The sequence below is a fragment of the Pristiophorus japonicus genome, unplaced genomic scaffold, assembly GCF_044704955.1.
Source record: "Pristiophorus japonicus isolate sPriJap1 unplaced genomic scaffold, sPriJap1.hap1 HAP1_SCAFFOLD_325, whole genome shotgun sequence".
NCBI classification, from domain to species: Eukaryota; Metazoa; Chordata; class Chondrichthyes; family Pristiophoridae; genus Pristiophorus; species Pristiophorus japonicus.
Genome location: NW_027253052.1, coordinates 450,712 through 469,585, shown reverse-complemented (window position 1 = coordinate 469,585; position 18,874 = coordinate 450,712). Strand labels below are relative to the sequence as shown.

Sequence of the window (18,874 nt, the reverse complement as noted above, 5' to 3'; positions counted from 1 at the left end):
CCGGCCGACCGAATCCAAAACTGAGGCGATCCATCGTGCGCCCCGGCCCGGCAACACATCGGAGTTGCGATCACTTCTGGGAATTTTGAACTATTTCGGGAACTTCCTGCTGAACTTAAGCACATTGTTGGAGCCGTTACATGTGCTCCTGCGTAAGGGTTGCGAATGGTTTTGGGGGGACTGTCAAGAACGGGTTTTCAACAGGGCGCGGAGCCTGCTTTGTTCTAACAAACTGTTAACGTTGTATGACCCCTGTAAAAAAAAAAAACTAGTTTTAACATGCGATGCATCATCATACAGGGTTGGGTGTGTGTTACAGCAGGGTAATGGAGACGGCCAACTCCAACTGGTGGCTTATGCCTCCAAATCGTTCTCCCAGGCAGAGCGTGGTACGGCATGGTTGAAAAGGAAGCACTCGCTTGCGTTTATGGTATGAAAAAATGCACCAGTACCTTTTCGGCAGACTGTTCGAGTTAGAAACGGACCACAAGCCATTAACTTCTCTGTTGTCTGACAGCAAGGCGGTCAATGCAAATGCGTCAGCTTGCATACAGCAATGGGCTCTCATGCTGGCTGCGTATGACTGCACCATACGGCACTGGCCAGGCACCGAAAACTGCGCTGACGCGCTCAGCAGGCTTCCCCTGGCTACCACCGAGGGGGCGGCGGAGCAAAGCGCTGAGATGGTCATGACCATTGAGGCTTTTCACACCGCAGGCTCCCCCATCACAGCCCACCAGATCAAACTCTGAATCAACAGGGACCCCCTCCTATCCATGATAAAAAATGTGTCCTGACGGGGGATTGGGCGCCCACGCACGGGGAGGGGGAGGGAGGGGAGGGGGCAGAGAGAGGGAGGGGAGGGGAGGGGGAGAGAGGGAGGGGAGGGGGAGAGAGGGAGGGGAGGGGGCAGAGAGAGGGAGGGGAGGGGGAGAGAGGGAGGGGAGGGGGCAGAGAGAGGGAGGGGAGGGGGAGAGAGGGAGGGGAGGGGGCAGAGAGAGGGAGGGGAGGGGAGGGGAGAGAGAGGGGAGGGGAGAGCGAGCGGGAGGGGAGGGTAGAGAGCGGGAGGGGGGAGCGAGAGGGAGGGGTGGGGGAGAGAGGGAGGGAGGGTGGGGGGTTTAGAGAGAGGGTGGGGAGGGGGAGGGGGAGAGAGAGAGAGGGGGGAGGGGGGAAGGGGGGGGAGAGAGAGAGGGTGGGGTGTGGTGGGGAGGGGGCCGGCAGAGGAGATTGCAGAGATGCGGAGCAGCAAGGGCCATGGAGGGATTTGTAAACCAGGATGAGAATTTTGAAATCGAGGCATTGCTTAACCGGGACCCAATGTAGGTCAGCGAGCACAGGGGTGATGGGTGAGCGGGACTTGGTGTGAGTAAGGATCTGGGCTGCCGAGTTTTGGATGACCTCAAGCTTACGTAGGGTACATTGTGGGAGACCAGCCCAGGAGCGTGTTGGAGTCGTCAAGTCTAGAGGTAAGAAAGACATAGCTCAGGGTTTCAGCAGCAGATGAGCTGAAGCAGGGGCGGAGACGGGCAATGTTACAGAGATGGAAATAGGTGGTTTTGGTTATGCTGCAGATATGTGGCCGGAAGCTCATTTCAGGGTTAAATATGACACCTAGATTGCGAACAGTCTAGTTCAGCCTCAGACAGATGCTAGGGAGAGGGGTGGAGTCGGTGACTAGGGAACGCAGATTGTGGCGGGGACCAAAGAAAATGGCTTCGGTCTTCCCAATATTTAATTGGAGAAAATTTCTGCTCATCTCGTACTGGATGTCGGACAAGCTGTCTGACAATTTAGAGACCATGGAGGGGTCGATAGAAATGGTGTTGAAGTATAGAATCATAGAAATTTACGGCACAGGAGGAGGCCATTTGACCCATTGTGTCTGCCAGCCGAAAAAGAGCAATCCAGCCTAATCCCACTTTCCAGCTCTTGGTCTGTAGCCTTGCAGTTTACAGCACTTTAAGTGCATACCCAAGTACTTTTTAATTGTGAAGTGTGTTTCTGCCTCTACCACCCTTTCAGGCAGTGAATTCCAGACCCTCACCACCCTCTGGGTGAAAAATGTTCTCCTCAGCTCTTCTCTAATCCTTCTACCAATTACTTTAAATCTATGCCCCTTGGTTATTGACCTCTCTGCTCGGGGAAATAGGTCCTTCCTATCTACTCTATCTAGACCCCTCATAATTTTAGATACCTCAATTAAGTCTCCCCTCAGCCTCCTCTGTACCAAAGAAAACAGCTCATCCAATCTTCTCTAATAGCTAAAATGCCACTGATTGAGGTGCCTTCAAGTAGAGCTGACTGTCATAGTACATGTGGAAACTGATGCCGTGTTTTCGGATGATGTCGCCAACCGGCAACATAGAGATGAGAAATAGAAGGGGGCCAAGGATAAATCCTTGGGGGACACCATAGGTAACGATGCGGGAGTGGGAAGAGAAGCAATTGCAGGTGATTTTCTAGCTACCATTACATAGATAAGAATGGAACCAGGCAAGTGCAGTCCCACCCAGCTGGATGATGGTGAAGAGGCGTTGGAGGAGGATGAAGTAGTCAACTGTGTCAAAGGTTGCTGACATGTCGAGAAGGACAAGGAGGAATAGTTTACCTTTGTCATAATCACAAAGGATTTGTAACTTTGATGAGAGCCGTTTCGATGCTGTGGCAGGGGCGGAAACCAGATTGAAGGGAATCAAACATGAAGTTCCAGGAAAGGTGGGCATGGATTTGAGAGACCATAAGATGGTCACTAATAAATCCAATAGGGAACTCAGGAGAAACTTCTTTATCCAGAGAGTGGTTAGAATGTGGAACTCGTTCCACAAGCCATAGTTGAAAGCCGTGATTGAGTCTGCCTCCACCACCTTTCAGGCAGTGCACTCCAGATCTTAACTACTCGCTGCGTTAAAAAGCTTTTTCTTATGTAGCATTTGGTTCTTTTGCCAGTCAGTTTAAATCTGTGTCCTTTGATTTTCGGCCCTTCTGCCATTGGGAACAGTTTCTCTCGATCTACTCTGTCCAGACTCCTCATGATTTTGAACACCTCTATCAAATCTCCTTTCACTATTTTCTGGTCTAAGGAGAACAACCCCAGCTTCTCCAGATTATCCACGTAACTGATGTCCCACATCCCTGGAATCATTCTCATCAAATCTTTTCTGCACCCACTCTAAAGCCTTCACATGCATCCTAAAGTGCGGTGCCCAGAATTAGACACACAACTCCAGTTGAGGCCAAACCAGTGTTTTGTACAGATTCATCATAATTTCCACATTTTGTACTCTATACCGTTTATGAACCCCAGGATCTCTTAAGCATTTTTAACTGCTTTCTCAACCTGCCCTGTCACCTTCAACGATTTGAGTACCTATACCCCTAGGTCTCTCTGTTCAAGCACCCCTTTTAGGATTCCGGTGTCCCTGACGACTACGTGTGTGGGAAATGTATCCGCCTCCAGCTCCTGACAGACCGCGTTGCGGAGTTGGAGCTGAGGGTGGATTTACTCTGGAGCATCCACAATGCTGAGAATGACGTGAGTAGCACATGTAGCGAGTTGGTCTTACCGCAGGTGAAGGGTCCACAGCCAGCTAGGGAATGGAAGACCAGCAGGAAGAGCAGTGCAAGGAAGGTAGTGCAGGGGTCCCCCGCGGTCATCCCCCTGCAAAACAGATACACCACTTTGGGTACTGTTGAGGAGGATGACTCATCAGGGGAGGGCAGCAGCAGCCAAGTTCATGGCACCGTGGTTGGCTCTGCTGCACAGAAGGGTGGGAAAAAGAGTGGGAGAGCTATAGTGATAGGGGACTCTATTGTAAGGGGAATAGATAGGCGTTTCTGCGGCCGCAACCGAGACTCCAGGATGGTATGTTGCCTCCCTGGTGCAAGGGTGAAGGATGTCTCGGAGCGGCTGCAGAGCATTCTGGAGAGGGAGGGTGAACAGCCAGTTGTCGTGGTACATGTAGGTACCAACGATATAGGTAAGAAGAGGAAGAGGTCCGACAAGCTGAATTTAGGGAGCTAGGAATTAAATTAAAAAGTAGGACCTCAAAGGTAGTAATCTCTGGATTGCTACCAGTGCCACATCCTAATCAGAGTAGAGGGAGCAGGATAGTTAGAATAAATACGTGGCTTGACCAGTGGTGCAAGAGGGAGGGATTCAAATTCCTGGGACATTGGAACCAGTTCTGGGGGAAGTGGGACCTGTACAAAAGGGACGGTCTGCACTTGGGCAGGACTGGAACTGATGTCCTTGGGGTAACATTTGCTCATGCAGTTCGGGAGTGTTTAAACTAATATGACAGGGGGATGGGACCCTATGCAGCAAGACAGGGCGAAGTAATATGGAGTCAGAAACAGATGGTAGAAAGGTAAAAGGCAATGGTGGAAGGCCGAGTAAACAAAGGCAAGAAACAAAAAGGGCCACATTACATCATAATTCTAAAAGGACAAAGGGTGTTTAAAAAAACAAGCCTGAAGGCTTTGTGTCTTAATGCAAGGAGTATCCGTAATAAGGTGGATGAATTAACTGTGCAAATAGATGTTAACGGATATGATGTGATTGGGATTACGGAGACGTGGCTCCAGGATGATCAGGGCTGGGAACTCAACATCCATGGGTATTCAACATTCAGGAAGGATAGAATAAAAGGAAAAGGTGGTGGGGTAGCATTGCTGGTTAAAGAGGAGATTAATGCAGTAGTTAGGAAGAACATTAGCTTGGATGATGTGGAATCTATATGGGTCGAGCTGCAAAAGGGCAAAAAACATTAGTGGGAGTTGTGCACAGACCTCCAAACAGCAGTAGTGATGTTGGGGAGGACATCAAACAGGAAATTAGGGGTGCATGCAATAAAGGTGCAGCAGTTATCATGGGTGACTTTAATATGCATATAAATTGGGCTAACCAAACTGGAAGCAATATGATGGAGGAGGATTTCCTGGAGTGCATAAGGTATGGTTTTCTAGACCAATATGTCGAGGAACCATTTTAGACTGGGTGTTATGTAATGAGAGAGGATAGCAATCTCGTTGTGTGAGGCCCCTTGGGGAAGAGTGACCATAATATGATGGAATTCTACATTAGGATGGAGAATGAAACAGTTAATTCAGAGACCATGGTCCAGAACTTAAAGAAGGGTAACTTTGAAGGTATGAGGCATGAATTGGCTAGGATATATTGGCGAATGATACTTAAGGGGTTGACAGTGGATGGGCAATGGCAGACATTTAGAGACCGCATGGATGAACTACAACAATTGTACATCCCTGTCTGGCGTAAAAATTAAAAAGGGAAGGTGGCTCAACCGTGGCTATCAAGGGAAATCAGGGATAGTATCAAAGCCAAGGAAGTGGCATACAAATTGGCCAGAAATAGCAGTGAACCTGGGGACTGGGAGAAATTTAGAACTCAGCAGGGTTTGATTCGGGCAGGGAAAATAGAGTACGAGAGGAAGCTTGCAGGGAACATTAAGACGGACTGCAAAAGTTTCTATAGGTATGTAAAGAGAAAAAGGTTAGTAAAGACAAACGTAGGTCCCCTGCAGTCAGAATCAGGGGAAGTCATAACGGGGAACAAAGAAATGGCAGACCAATTGAACAAGTACTTTGGTTCGGTGTTCACTAAGGAGGATACAAACAACCTTCCGGATATAAAAGGGGTCAGAGGGTCTAGTAAGGAGGAGGAACTGAGGGAAATCCTTATTAGTCGGGAAATTGTGTTGGGGAAATTGATGGGATTGAAGGCCGATAAATCCCCAGGGCTTGATGGACTGCATTCCAGAGTACTTAAGGAGGTGGCCTTGGAAATAGTGGATGCATTGACAGTCATTTTCCAACATTCCATTGACTCTGGATCAGTTCCTATGGAGTGGAGGGTAGCCAATGTAACCCCACTTTTTAAAAAAGGAGGGAGAGAGAAAACAGGGAATTATAGACCGGTCAGCCTGACCTCAGTAGTGGGTAAAATGATGGAATCAATTATTAAGGATGTCATAGCAGTGCATCTGGAAAATGGTGACATGATAGGTCCAAGTCAGCATGGATTTGTGAAAGGGAAATCATGCTTGACAAATCTTCTGGAATTTTTTGAGGATGTTTCCAGTAAAGTGGACAAAGGAGAACCAGTTGATGTGGTATATTTGGACTTTCAGAAGGCTTTCGACAAGGTCCCACACAAGAGATTAATGTGCAAAGTTAAAGCACATGGGATTGGGGGTAGTGTGCTGACGTGGATTGAGAACTGGTTGTCAGACAGGAAGCAAAGAGTAGGAGTAAATGGGTACTTTTCAGAATGGCAGGCAATGACTAGTGGGGTACCGCAAGGTTCTGTGCTGGGGCCCCAGCTGTTTACATTGTACATTAATGATTTAGACGAGGGGATTAAATGCAGTATCTCAAAATTTGCGGATGACACTAAGTTGGGTGGCAGTGTGAGCTGCGAGGAGGATGCTATTAGGCTGCAGAGTGACTTGGATAGGTTAGGTGAGTGGGCAAATGCATGGCAGATGAAGTATAATGTGGATAAATGTGAGGTTATCCACTTTGGTGGTAAAAACAGAGAGACAGACTATTATCTGAATGGTGACAGTTTAGGAAAAGTGGAGGTTCAACGAGACCTGGGTGTCATGGCACTTCAGTCATTGAAGGTTGGCATTCAGGTACAGCAGGCGGTTAATAAAGCAAATGGCATGTTGGCCTTCATAGCGAGGGGATTTGAGTACAGGGGCAGGGAGGTGTTGCTACAGTTGTACAGGGCCTTGGTGAGGCCACGCCTGGAGTATTGTGTACAGTTTTGGTCTCCTAACTTAAGGAAGGACATTCTTGCTATTGAGGGAGTGCAGCGAAGGTTCACCAGACTGATTCCTGGGATGGCGGGACTGACATATCAAGAAAGACTGGATCAACTGGGCTTGTATTCACTGGAGTTCAGAAGAATGAGAGGGGACCTCATAGAAACGTTTAAAATTCTGACGGGTTTAGACAGGTTAGATGCAGGAAGAATGTTCCCAATGTTGGGGAAGTCCAGAACCAGGGGTCACAGTCTAAGGATAAGTGGTAAGCCATTTCGGACTGAGATGAGGAGAAACGTCTTCATCCAGAGAGTGGTGAACCTGTGGAATTCTCTACCACAGAAAGTTGTTGAGGCCAATTCACTAAATATATTCAAAAAGGAGTTAGATGTAGTCCTTACGACTAGGGGGGATCAAGGGGTATGGCGAGAAAGCAGGAATGGGGTACTGAGGTTGCATGTTCAGCCATGAACTCATTGAATGGCGGTGCAGGCTCGAAGGGCCGAATGGCCTACTCCTGCACCTATTTTCTATGTTTCTATGTTTCTACTCTTTAGTTTATATTTCCTCCTCATTCCACCAAAATATATTATTTCACATTTTTCTGAGTTAAATTTAATCTGCCTGTTTATTTCCTCTTAAAATCTATCACTATCCTCCTCACTGTTCACTATGTTTTGAACTTTTGTGTCATCTACAAATTTTGAGATTGTGCCCTGTACACCCACATCCAAGTCACTAATATATATCAAGAAAGGTAGTGCTCGTAGAACCGACCCCTGGGGAACAGCACTGTGTACCTTCCTCCAGTCTGAAAAACAACCGTTCACCACTACTCTCTCTTTCCTGTCACTTTGCCAATTTTGTATTCCTTCCTGCCACTGTTACTTTTATTCCATGGGCTTCAACTTTGCTGGCAAGCCTATTATGTGGCACTTTGTCCTTTTGGAAATCCGTGTGTACCACTCAACTGAATTGCCCTCATCAACCCCCTCTATTACCTCATCAAAAAACTTGATCAAATTGGTTAAACGTGATTTGGCATCAACAAATCCGTGCTGGCTTTCCTTAATTAATCCACGCTTGTCCAAGTGACTGTTAATTTTGTCTCTGATTATTGTTTCTAAAGCTTCCCCACTACCAAGGTTAAACTGACTCTGGGTTTGTCTTGACATCTTTTTTGAGCAAGGGTGTAACATTTGCAATTCTCCAGTCCTCCGGCACCACCCCCATTTCTAAGGAGGATTGGAAGATTATTCTAATACCTCCGCAATTTCTTCCTTCACGTCCCTCAGTGTCCTAGGATGCATCCCATCTGTTCCTGGTGACTTACCTACTTTAAGTACAGCCAGCCTTTCTAATACCATTTTATAAATTTTTATCCCATCCAGTATCTCCTCTACCTCCTCCTCCATTATGTCTATCGTAACATCTTCTTCCTTGATAAAGACAGATACTCATTTTGCACCTCAGCCATACCTCTGTCCCCATGCAAAGGTCTCCTTTTTGGTCCCTAATTGACCCCACCCCCCATCTTACTGACCGTTTATTATTTATATGCCTATAGAAGACTTTTGGATGACCTTTTATGTTGGCTGCCATTCTATTCTCATACCCTCTTTTTGCCCCCTTACTTTCTTTTTCACTTCTCTGAACTTTCTATATTTAGAATCTTTGAATCCAAGTCCTGGGGTGATGCTGGTGGCACTGATCGTATCAGCCACCTCTGTCCAGGTCTTTCACCTCAAGTAGCTGCACCTTGACTCTGAACACATCATAATTATAAAATCATTGAATTTTACAACACGGAAGGGTACTGACCGTTCGGCCCATTGTATCTATGCTGACCAGAGCAAAACTTGGTAGATAGTATTTGCAGCACAGAAACAGGTCATTCAGGCCAACAGGTCTTTAAAGAGGGAATAGTTCAGGAACATTCCCATTAGGGGGAAAGATAGAGCTACTAAAGTCAGAGTTCCCTGGATGATGAAAAAGATAGACAATAAGATGAAGCAGAAAAAGAGCGCGTATGACAGTTGTCAGGTCGAGAATACATCTAAGAATCAGGCTAAATCCTTATATCTTTGAGAAGCTGGTGTTGTTCTCCTTAGACCAGAAAATAGTGAAAAGAGATTTGATAGAGGTGTTCAAAATAATGAGGAGTCTGGACAGAGTAGATAGAGTAGTTTGGGAGGGGTGAAGTATTTGATGCTACATCCTCCGAGAGATTATCCTCCGAGATCCAACTGTTCTTCTGCAGAAGCGTCTTACTATTAAGAAGGAAGAGAAAAGGGAGGAGAGTTACAGCTCAACTGTAATGAGATGGATCTCTGTGGAGGTCAAGGAGTGTTCCATATAAGATATGTCAAACAAGCAAAACAAACAGCAGTTCAAGAAGGCGGCAAACTACCACCTTCTCTGGGGCAACTAGGGATGGGACATAGATGCTGGCCTTGCAACAATGCCCATTATCCAAGAATGAATATAAAATACAACTCTGTTACAAATCTAAAAAATTGAAAACTTTATTGTATTGGTTTCAGAAGTAAATTAAAGTATTGGTGCAAATTAAGTACTGCAGGTCTAAAATTCTATGGCCATGGAAACACAAAAGGTGGGCAAGCAGGGATGGAATTTGGAGCGGAATTGGTTACACCAAGTCCCTGCCCCTTTTTCCATCCATGAGAAATTGTTGCGATAGTGTAGGTCGGTTTATTATAATGCCATGCAAATGTGACATCATATGACACATTTCCCACTATTGCTGTCCGAGCAACTCTGGGCACAAGGGATGCCTGAAACACTACTACTGTTCACTGCACGCTTTAAATTGGATGCTTTGGCTAATGTGGATTGTTTTTCACCTATAGGGCCCAAGTTTCCACAAGAAAAAGAACGGGCGCCCCTCCGAGCTGGGCGCCCGTTTTTCGCGCCTAAGACGGCGCCTAAAAAAATCCTCGGTATTCTCCACCGACTTACAGGTCCTGTGGCACTCGGCGCAGCCAGCACGAGCTGTGGGGGGGGCGGAGCCAGGTCCCGGCGCTGAAAACAGTGCCGGGACCTCTGCACAGGCGCGCTACAGTCGGCACACTAGGGGCCCGAAGCACGCAGCCCCTAGCCCTGGCCCAATGGCCTCACTGGGGCTGCATGAATGAGGCTCCTCCCACGGCCAGCTCCTGCTCCCCGCCCGACCAGACCTGACACTCGCTTCCACCCCCCCCAGCCGACCAGACCCGACCCGACACCCGCTCCGCCCCTCCCCCCAGCCGACCAGACCCGACCCGACACCCGCTCCCCTCCACCCACCCCGACTCGAGACCCGCTCCCCCCCCCCGACCCGCTCCCCGCCCCGACCCGAGGCCCGCTCCCCCCCCCCGACCCGACCCGATACCCGCTCCCCCCCGACCCGAGACCCGCTCCCCCCCGACCCGAGACCCGCTCCCCCCGACCTGACCCCCGCTCCCCCCCCCGACCCGACACCCGCTTCCCCCCCTCCCCCGACCCGACACCCGCTCCCCCCCGACCCGACACCCGCTCCCCCCGACCCGACACCCGCTCCCCCCCGACCCGACACCCGCTCCCCCTCCGACCCGACACCCGCTCCCCCCCCCCCGACCCGACACCCGCTCCCCCCACCCCCGACCCGACACCCGCTCCCCCTCCGACCCGACACCCGCTTCCCCCCCCCGACCCCCGCTCCCCCCCCCGACCCGACCCCCGCTCCTGTTCCCCGACCCCCCCCTCTTCCCCGACCCCCCCCTCTTCCCCGACCCCCCCCTCTTCCCCGACCCACCCCTCTTCCCCGACCCCCCCCCTCTTCCCCGACCCCTCCCCTCTTCCCCGACCCCCCCCCTCTTCACCGACCCCCCCCCTCTTCACCGACCCCCCCCCTCTTCCCCGACCCACCCCTCTTCCCCGACCCCCCCCCTCTTCCCCGACCCCTCCCCTCTTCCCCGACCCCCCCCCTCTTCACCGACCCCCCCCCTCTTCCCCGACCCCCCCCGACCCCCCCCCTCTTCCCCGACCCCCCCCCTCTTCCCCGACCCCCCCCTCTTCCCTGACCCCCCCCTCTCTTCCCCGACCCCCCCCCTTCCCCGACCCCCCCCCTCTTCCCCGACCCCCCCCCTCTTCCCCGACCCCCCTCTCTTCCCCGACCCCCCCTCTCTTCCCCGACCCCCCCTCTCTTCCCCGACCCCCCTTCTCTTCTCCCCCCCTCCCCCCCCTTCCTCCTCCCCTCCCTCCCCCTCCCTCCCCCTCCCTCCCTTCCCTCCCCTCTCTCCCCTCCCTCTCCTCTCTCTCCTCTCTCCCTCCCTCCCCTCTCCTCTCCTCCCTCCTCTCCCTCCCTCCCCTCTCTCTCTCCCCTCCCCTCTCTTCTCTCTCCCCTCCCCTCTCCTCTCTCTCCCCTCCCTCCCCTCTCATCTCTCCCCCTCTCCTCTCTCTCCCCTCTCTCCTCTCTCTCTCTCCCTCTCCTCTCCTCTCCCTCCCCTCTCCTCTCCCTCCCTCCCCTCTCTCCCCTCCCTCTCCTCTCTCTCCTCTCTCCCCTCCCTCCCCTCTCCTCTCTCTCCTCCCTCCCCTCTCCTCTCTCTCCTCCCTCCCCTCTCCTCTCTCCCCTCCCCTCTCTTCTCTCTCCCCTTCCCTCTCCTCTCTCTCCCCTCCCTCCCCTCTCTCCCCTCCCTCTCCTCTCTCTCCTCTCTCCCCTCCCTCCCCTCTCCTCTCTCTCCTCCCTCCCCTCTCCTCTCTCTCCTCCCTCCTCTCTCCTCTCTCCCCATCCCCTCTCTTCTCTCTCCCCTCCCCTCTCCTCTCGCTCCCCTCCCTCCCCTCTCATCTCTCTCCCCTCTCCTCTCTCTCCCCTCCCTCCCCTCTCATCTCTCTCCCCTCTCCTCTCTCTCCCCTCTCTCCTCTCTCTCTCTCCCTCTCCTCTCCTCTCCCTCCCCTCTCCTCTCCCTCCCTCCCCTCTCCTCTCCCTCCCTCCCCTCTCCTCTCCCTCCCTCCCCTCTCCTCTCTCCCTCTCCCTCCCTCTCTCTCTCCCTCCCTCTCTCTCCCTCTCCCTCCCTCTCTCCCTCTCCCCTTACTCTCTCTCCCTCCCTCTCTCCCCTCTCTCCCTCCCTCTCTCCCTCTCTCCCTCCCTCTCTCTCTCTCCCTCCCTCTCTCGCTCAGCGGCACGAACAGCTGCAGAATTCTCCCTGGCTGAAGCACTTTCACACAGGTAGGAAGATGGTTTATTTAATCTTTTCTTGGCTTATAAATGTTTATTGAGGTTGGATTTATTTGTATAATATTTGTAGAAGTATAAATAAGGATTTATTGTCGAATTTAATTAGTTCCCTTCCCCCCCACCTCGTTCTGGACGCCTAATTTGTAACCTGTGCCTGATTTTTTAATGTGTAGAACAGGTTTTTTCAGTTCTACAAAAATCTTCACTGGCGCCATTCTACTTTAGTTTGGAGTACATTTTCACTGTGGAAACTTTCAAATCAGGCGTCAGTGGCCAGACACGCCCCCTTTTGAAGAAAAAATTCTGTTCTAAACTAGAACTGTTCTACCAAACTAGAACTGTTCTACCTGACTTGAACTGCAGAAAAAAAAATGTGGAGAATTGCGATTTCTAAAACAGTCCGTTCTCCACCAGTTGCTCCTAAAAATCAGGCGCGAATCATGTGGAAACTTGGGCCCATAGAAACTAGTCTACTGTGAACATAAATACATTGTAAGAAGGCCTGAATTATAATGCTGACGACAGAATGAAATCTTGTGCTTAGTTAGAGAAACAAATAAGCTCTCAGCATAATATGGTAGGGGTAAGGAAAGCACATGACTAATATCAATATGTCGCCAGACACTTTAAAAAGATGTGGTAAATTTTCACATTCACCATGAGCTGTAATCTAGTTGAAGAGATTGAACGCACCCAATTTTCATTCCTTTGATTTCACACTGCCCATACTATGAAGATGCTAATTTATTCCAGTATCTTTGTGGATTCCCTCATTTTGGATATGACCTATTTAGTCATATATGAAAGTTGAACGACATTGAAAGAATGAGGAACATGTTTCGTAGGCAGGTAATTTAATACTGCTTATTGAAGAGTCTTTAGTATTTGAATGGAAGCCTTTTTCACCAGCCACATCCATGTTATTTGGCCTCATTCTATCCCTTTTGGATACATATGTTTGGACAACATTTTTGTTAACATGATTCTTGAATACAGCATGTGTGAGTTTCTTCTGCGAAATGAGTTGATGAGTATAGGAAGGATTAAGGGATTTATGTGTTATATGGAATTTGTAGCAAAGGGTTTTAATGAGCAGCATTATCATATCGCTGATTTTAAATTGTCTCAATGATTGGGTCACATGAAGAATGTGATGTCCGGAATTTGCGGTGTGTAATAACGGCGAGCTAACTCCTCTCTCCCCCCGCCCCCCCCCCACCCGCCGCCACCCCGCACCCCCACCTCACCCACCCCACCCCTCTTCCTCCCTTCCCCCACCCCACCCCTCTTCCTCCCTTCCCCCACCCCATCCCTCCTCCTCCCCTCTCCAACCCCTCCTTCTCCCCTCTCCCACCCCTCCTCCTCCTCCCCTCTCACACCTCACCCACCCCACTCCTCCTCCTCCTCCTCCCTCCCCCACCCCTCCTCCTCCTCCCTCCCCACCCCTCCCCTCCTCCTCCCACCCCCACCCCACCACTCCTCCTTCCCCACCTTACCTCTCCCCCCCCACCCACCTTACCTCTCCCCCCCACCTTACCTCTCCCCCCCACCTTACCTCTCCCCCCCACCTTACCTCTCCCCCCACCTTACCTCTCCCCCCACCTTAACTCTCCCTCCTCCTCACCTCTCCCTCCTCCTCCACCACCTCACCTCTCCCTCCTCCTCCCCCACCTCACCTCTCTCTCCTCCCCCCTACCTCACCCACCCCACCCCACCTCACCTCACCTCTCTCCCCTCCTCCTCCCCTCCCCCACCCCTCCTCCTCCCCTCCCCTCCCCCACCTCACCTCTCTCTCCTCATCCTCCACCTCACCTCTCTCTCCTCCCCCGCCGCACGCGCCTCCCACGCACACATCCCTCCCTCCCTCCCACACACGCATTCGCCTTCCTCCCCCCTCACACGTATTCCCCCCTCACACGTATTCCCCCCTCACACGTATTCCCCCCTCACACGTATTCCCCCCTCACACGTATTCCCCCCTCACACGTATTCCCCCCTCACACGTATTCCCCCCTCACACGTATTCCCCCCTCACACGTATTCCCCCCTCACACGTATTCCCCCCCCACACGCATTTCCCCCCCCACACGCATTTCCCCCCCCACACGTATTTCCCCCCCCACACGTATTTCCCCCCCCACACGTATTTCCCCCCCCACACGTATTTCCCCCCCCACACGTATTTCCCCCCCACACGTATTTCCCCCCCCACACGTATTCCCCCCCCACACGTATTCCCCCCCCCACGCGTATTTTCCCCCCCACGCGTATTTCCCCCCCCACACGTATTTCCCCCCCACACGTATTTCCCCCCCACACGTATTTCCCCCCCCCCCACACGTATTACCCCCCCCACACGTATTACCCCCCCACACGTATTCCCCCCCCCACACGTATTCCCCCCCCCACACGTATTCCCCCCCCCCCACACGTATTCCCCCCCCACACGTATTCCCCCCCCACACGTATTCCCCCCCCCACACGTATTCCCCCCCCCACACGTATTCCCCCCCCCACACGTATTCCCCCCCCCCGCACACGTATTCCCCCCCCCACACGTATTTCCCCCCCCCCCACACGTATTCCCCCCCCCCACACGTATCCCCACCCCACACGTATTCCCCCCCCCCCCACACTCATGCCCTCCCCCCGACACTCATTTCCCCCCCCCCACACTACATGCATCCCCCCCCCCCCAACCCCACCCTACGCTGGGTTCTTTAAGTCTGCATTGTTGTCCTTTTCAGCAGAGCTGGGCTGTGTTTTTTTCACTCTCGTGCTGTCCTATGTCGATGCTCCAGGTGCTACTCACTTGTGCTCAGTGAATTATCCAATGCAAAATCCTCTAACTCACTATCCATACCATGTGAAATGTCAATTTCTATACTGGTACTTAGAGGAACAGTGCCTCTTTGGGAGGGTTCTCTCCATCAGCCTGTGCAGTCAGGTCCTTGGAATTATTCTGTAGGCATTCACATGATCAGCCTCCTCTTTGCAGGCCTGTTGGCTGAGATGTCGGGACGTGTGCCTGCCATCCAAAGGATCAAGGTCCTTTTTCCTGGACCTGATATGCTCCACTAACATCTTTAGTTGCCGTATCAAGGTGCTGGATTTTGCAGGGAGTCAGCGGGCGCAATTGGTGGCGGAGTCAGTTGGGAAAGTATTTTTTCCCCCAGTGGGTCCGGACCCCACTATGAACCCGTCGCTACGTGCCTTTCTCAAATTTCAGGTCTGTCGGCGCTGAGCAGACTCAACACTCAGCACCGGGGGAAGCCAATTAAAATTATCAGTGGCTTGTTTACAGCCACTTATCAATGGTTTTTTTCCCAGTTTTTTGGATTTGACAGGTCGCCCACCACTTTCCCTCTGTGCCGAGATCTCGTCTGTGAAGCTGAGGCGGGAGATCAATGGTCATTAAATTAGCTGATGGGTTGACAGATTCAAATGTCAAGTCAAAGCTCCCAGCTGATCGAAATAACCACTACCTTCTCCAAACTGCATATCCATTACAGATTCAGGTTTACACAAGTCTCCATCCAGTCTAACCTCATTACCTCTCCCACCATTTACAGATTGCTTCTGTCATCTCTACTTTACTAACCATCCTTTTCAGAATGGCAGGCAGTGACTAGTGGGGTGCCGCAGGGCTCAGTGCTCGGACCCCAGCTATTTACAATATACATCAATGATTTAGAGGAAGGAATTGAGAGTAATATCTCCAAGTTTGCAGATGACACTAAGCTGGGTGGCAGTGTGAGCTGTGAAGAGGATGCTAAGAGGCTGCAGGGTGACTTGGACAGGTTAGGTTAGTGGCAAATGCATGGCAGATGCAGTATAATGTGGATAAATGTGAGGTTATTCGCTTTGGTGGCAAAAACATGAAGGTAAAATGTTATGTGAATGGCGGCAGATTAGGAAAAGGGAAGATGCAACGAGACCTGAGTGTTATGGTATATCAGTCATTGAAGGTTGGCATGCAGGTACAGCAGGTGGTGAAGAAGGCAAATGGCATGTTGGCCTTCATAGCTAGGGGATTTGAGTATAGGAGCAGGGAGGTCTTACTGCAGTTGTACAGGGCCTTGGTGAGGCCTCACCTGGAATATTGTGTTCAGTTTTGGTCTCCTAATCTGAGGAAGGACGTTCTTGTTATTGAGGGAGTGCAGCGAAGGTTCACCAGACTGATTCCCGGGATGGCAGGACTGACATATGAGAAGAGACTGGATCGACTGGGCCTGTATTCACTGGAGTTTAGAAGAATGAGAGGGGATCTCATCGAAACATAAAATTCTGACGGGACTGGACAGGTTAGATGCAGGAAGAATGTTCCCGATGTTGGGGGAGTCTAAAACCAGGGGTCACAGTCTAAGGATAAGGGGTAAGCCATTTACGACCGACCTGAGGAGAAACTTCTTCACTCAGAGAGTTGTTAACCTGTGGCATTCTCTACCGCAGAGAGTTGTTGATGCAAGTTCATTAGAAATATTGAAGAGGGAGTTAGATATGGCCCTTACAGCTAAAGGGATCAAGGGGTATGGAGAGAAAGCAGGAAAGGGGTAGGAGGTGAATGATCAGCCATGATCCTATTGAATGGTGGTGCAGGCTCGAAGGGCCGAATAGCTATTCCTGCACCTATTTTCTATGTTTCTATTCCATCAGCATGGGTGCCCTTGAAACTGTCTCACCTTGGTCCTCATAATCCCACCATGATCAGCTCCAACACCAACAGCACCAGACACACCAGCAGCAAGAACAACAACACCAACCTTCTCCGCAATCAACTGATACAAGGGCATCAACACCAAAGCACATTGCTGCTCGGGAAGCCAGGGATGGTCTCACCCTGGCCAGATTTACTTCACTTGATGCTGTACACCCTGGCTGCCACATGATATGCCAGGTTTGCACCACCCCACACTGACACCATAAAGCATCCCTACAATACCCAAGCCATTCCTTTAGCACTCATAAACATTGCAGGGGGTACTGTTATGTCTCACCATTCACTGCAACACATTAAGCCACTTTCAAAGCTACACGCAAATCTTTCCAAGAAGGCAAGTATTGAAACTAAAGATTTCAATGTTTGACACCCACAGTAATAGAAACTTTACATGACTATTGCATAAAACGTCCAAGTGCCTACGCTTGTGTGTTGTTAATTGGTATGATTACACTAGAATGAGGGCGCGTGTGCGGGGTAGCTAGTGAGATGTGGATGTGATAATATAGATAGAGAGGGTCGTATTTACTGAGGCATACGAAAGCATGGGACTTACGCTAAACATCAGTAAGACAAAGGTCGGCCACCAGCCTGTCCTCGCCGCACAGCACTACCCTCCAGTCAACAAGATCTACGGCGTGGCCCTGGACAACTTCCCCTATCTCGGAAGCCTCCTATCAACAAGAGCAGGCATTGACAACGAGACCAGGCCCTCAAAACTGCCACCAAGCTCATGGTCTACAGGGTTGTAGTAATACCCACCCTCCTGTATGGCTCAGAAACATGGACCATGTACAGTAGACACCTCAAGTCACTGGAGAAATACCACCAACGATGTCTCCGCAAGATCCTACAAATCCCCTGGGAGGACAGATGCACCAACGTTAGCATCCTCGTCCAGGCCAACATCCCCAGCATTGAAGCACTGACCACACTTGATCAGCTCCACTGGGCCGCCCACATAGTTCGCATGCCAGACACGAGACTCCAAAAGCACGCGCTCCACTCTGAATTCTTTCATGGCAAACGAGCCAAAGGAGGGCAGCGGAAACGTTACAAGGACACCCTCAAAGCCTCCCTGATAAAGTGCAACATCCCCACTGACACCTGGCCAGCCTAACCACCCTAAGTGAAAGAAGTGCATCCGGAGAGCGCTGAGCACCTCGAGTCTCATTGTTGAGAGCATGCATAAATCAAGCGCAGGCAGCAGAAAGAGCGTGCGGCAACTCTGTCCCACCCACCCCTTCCCTCAACGACTATTTGTCCCACCTGAGACAGAGACTGTGGTTCTCGTATTGGACTGTGCAGCCACCTAAGAACTCATGCTAAAAGTGGAAGCAAGTTTTCCTCTATTCTGAGGGACTGCCTATGATAATGAGAGAGGGATGGGTGGAGGTGAGCAAGGATGTGAAAGAATAGGGTAAGGAAGCTAGAGTGATGAGGATGTGATGAGTCGCGCCCAGCAGGATGAGATTGAGTGCGGCTTTGTTCAAACATTTCGTGATCTACTGAGATCATTGAAACATTTGTGGCGGTGCACCCAGGTTCTCCTGATCACATCCCTGCTTGTGCCTCCTCTGCAATGTGCAACCAGGCTGTGTTGATCTCCTGGGAAGGTCTCTTCCACTCATGAGAAGGGAAGAGGATCTCCGTGTGTACTGTGACTCCCCCCATAAGCCAAGGTTTGTAAAATCGCGGCCATTGGGTGCCCTGGTAGTCAACCTTATGAAAAAAAATTTAAAAATATCATCTCCGAATCAACACCAATGAAAAAAATATACTTACTTTAAAAGGTGCAAGCACGCTTTAAATATATGTTAGAGCACCAGCTATCCTGCCCTCCCAATCGGTGAGCTGCTCATCAACACTGGGCAGCTTGCCAATTCAAATGAATCTCAACTATGAAAATGGTTAAGTCGTCTCTGGAGACATCAAGCAGGCATCCTGATCACTTCACCCACCCAAAGTCTGCCAAATATGAAAATCATCCCCTGTATTTTCTGTCTTTTCGGTTATCAAATACAGATCTGAAAATGTAACTCCTAGACAGTGAATCATGATTGACAAAATGCTAAATGGTATCATTGTACTTTTAAAATGTATATTTATGAAAAAGAATTGCCTGTATGACAATGTTTTGTTCTTAAAATA

At 50.7% G+C, this 18,874-nt stretch overlaps 1 protein-coding gene across 7 annotated transcripts in view; it reads left to right on the top strand.

Moving 5' to 3' along the window:
* LOC139249566 (uncharacterized) overlaps positions 1-18,874 on the top strand; it is a 211,307-nt gene that overhangs the window by 49,799 nt on the left and 142,634 nt on the right. Inside the window, exon 4 of one of the 7 annotated variants that reach the window (XM_070872514.1) lies at positions 16,660-18,841. The exons of the other annotated variants lie outside the window; for them this stretch is intronic. Within the exon in view, the coding sequence (XP_070728615.1) occupies positions 16,660-16,699 (40 nt within the window). The 3' untranslated portion in view covers positions 16,700-18,841. Of the gene's footprint in view, positions 1-16,659; positions 18,842-18,874 lie in introns of those variants that run through there. 7 annotated transcript variants of the gene reach the window in all.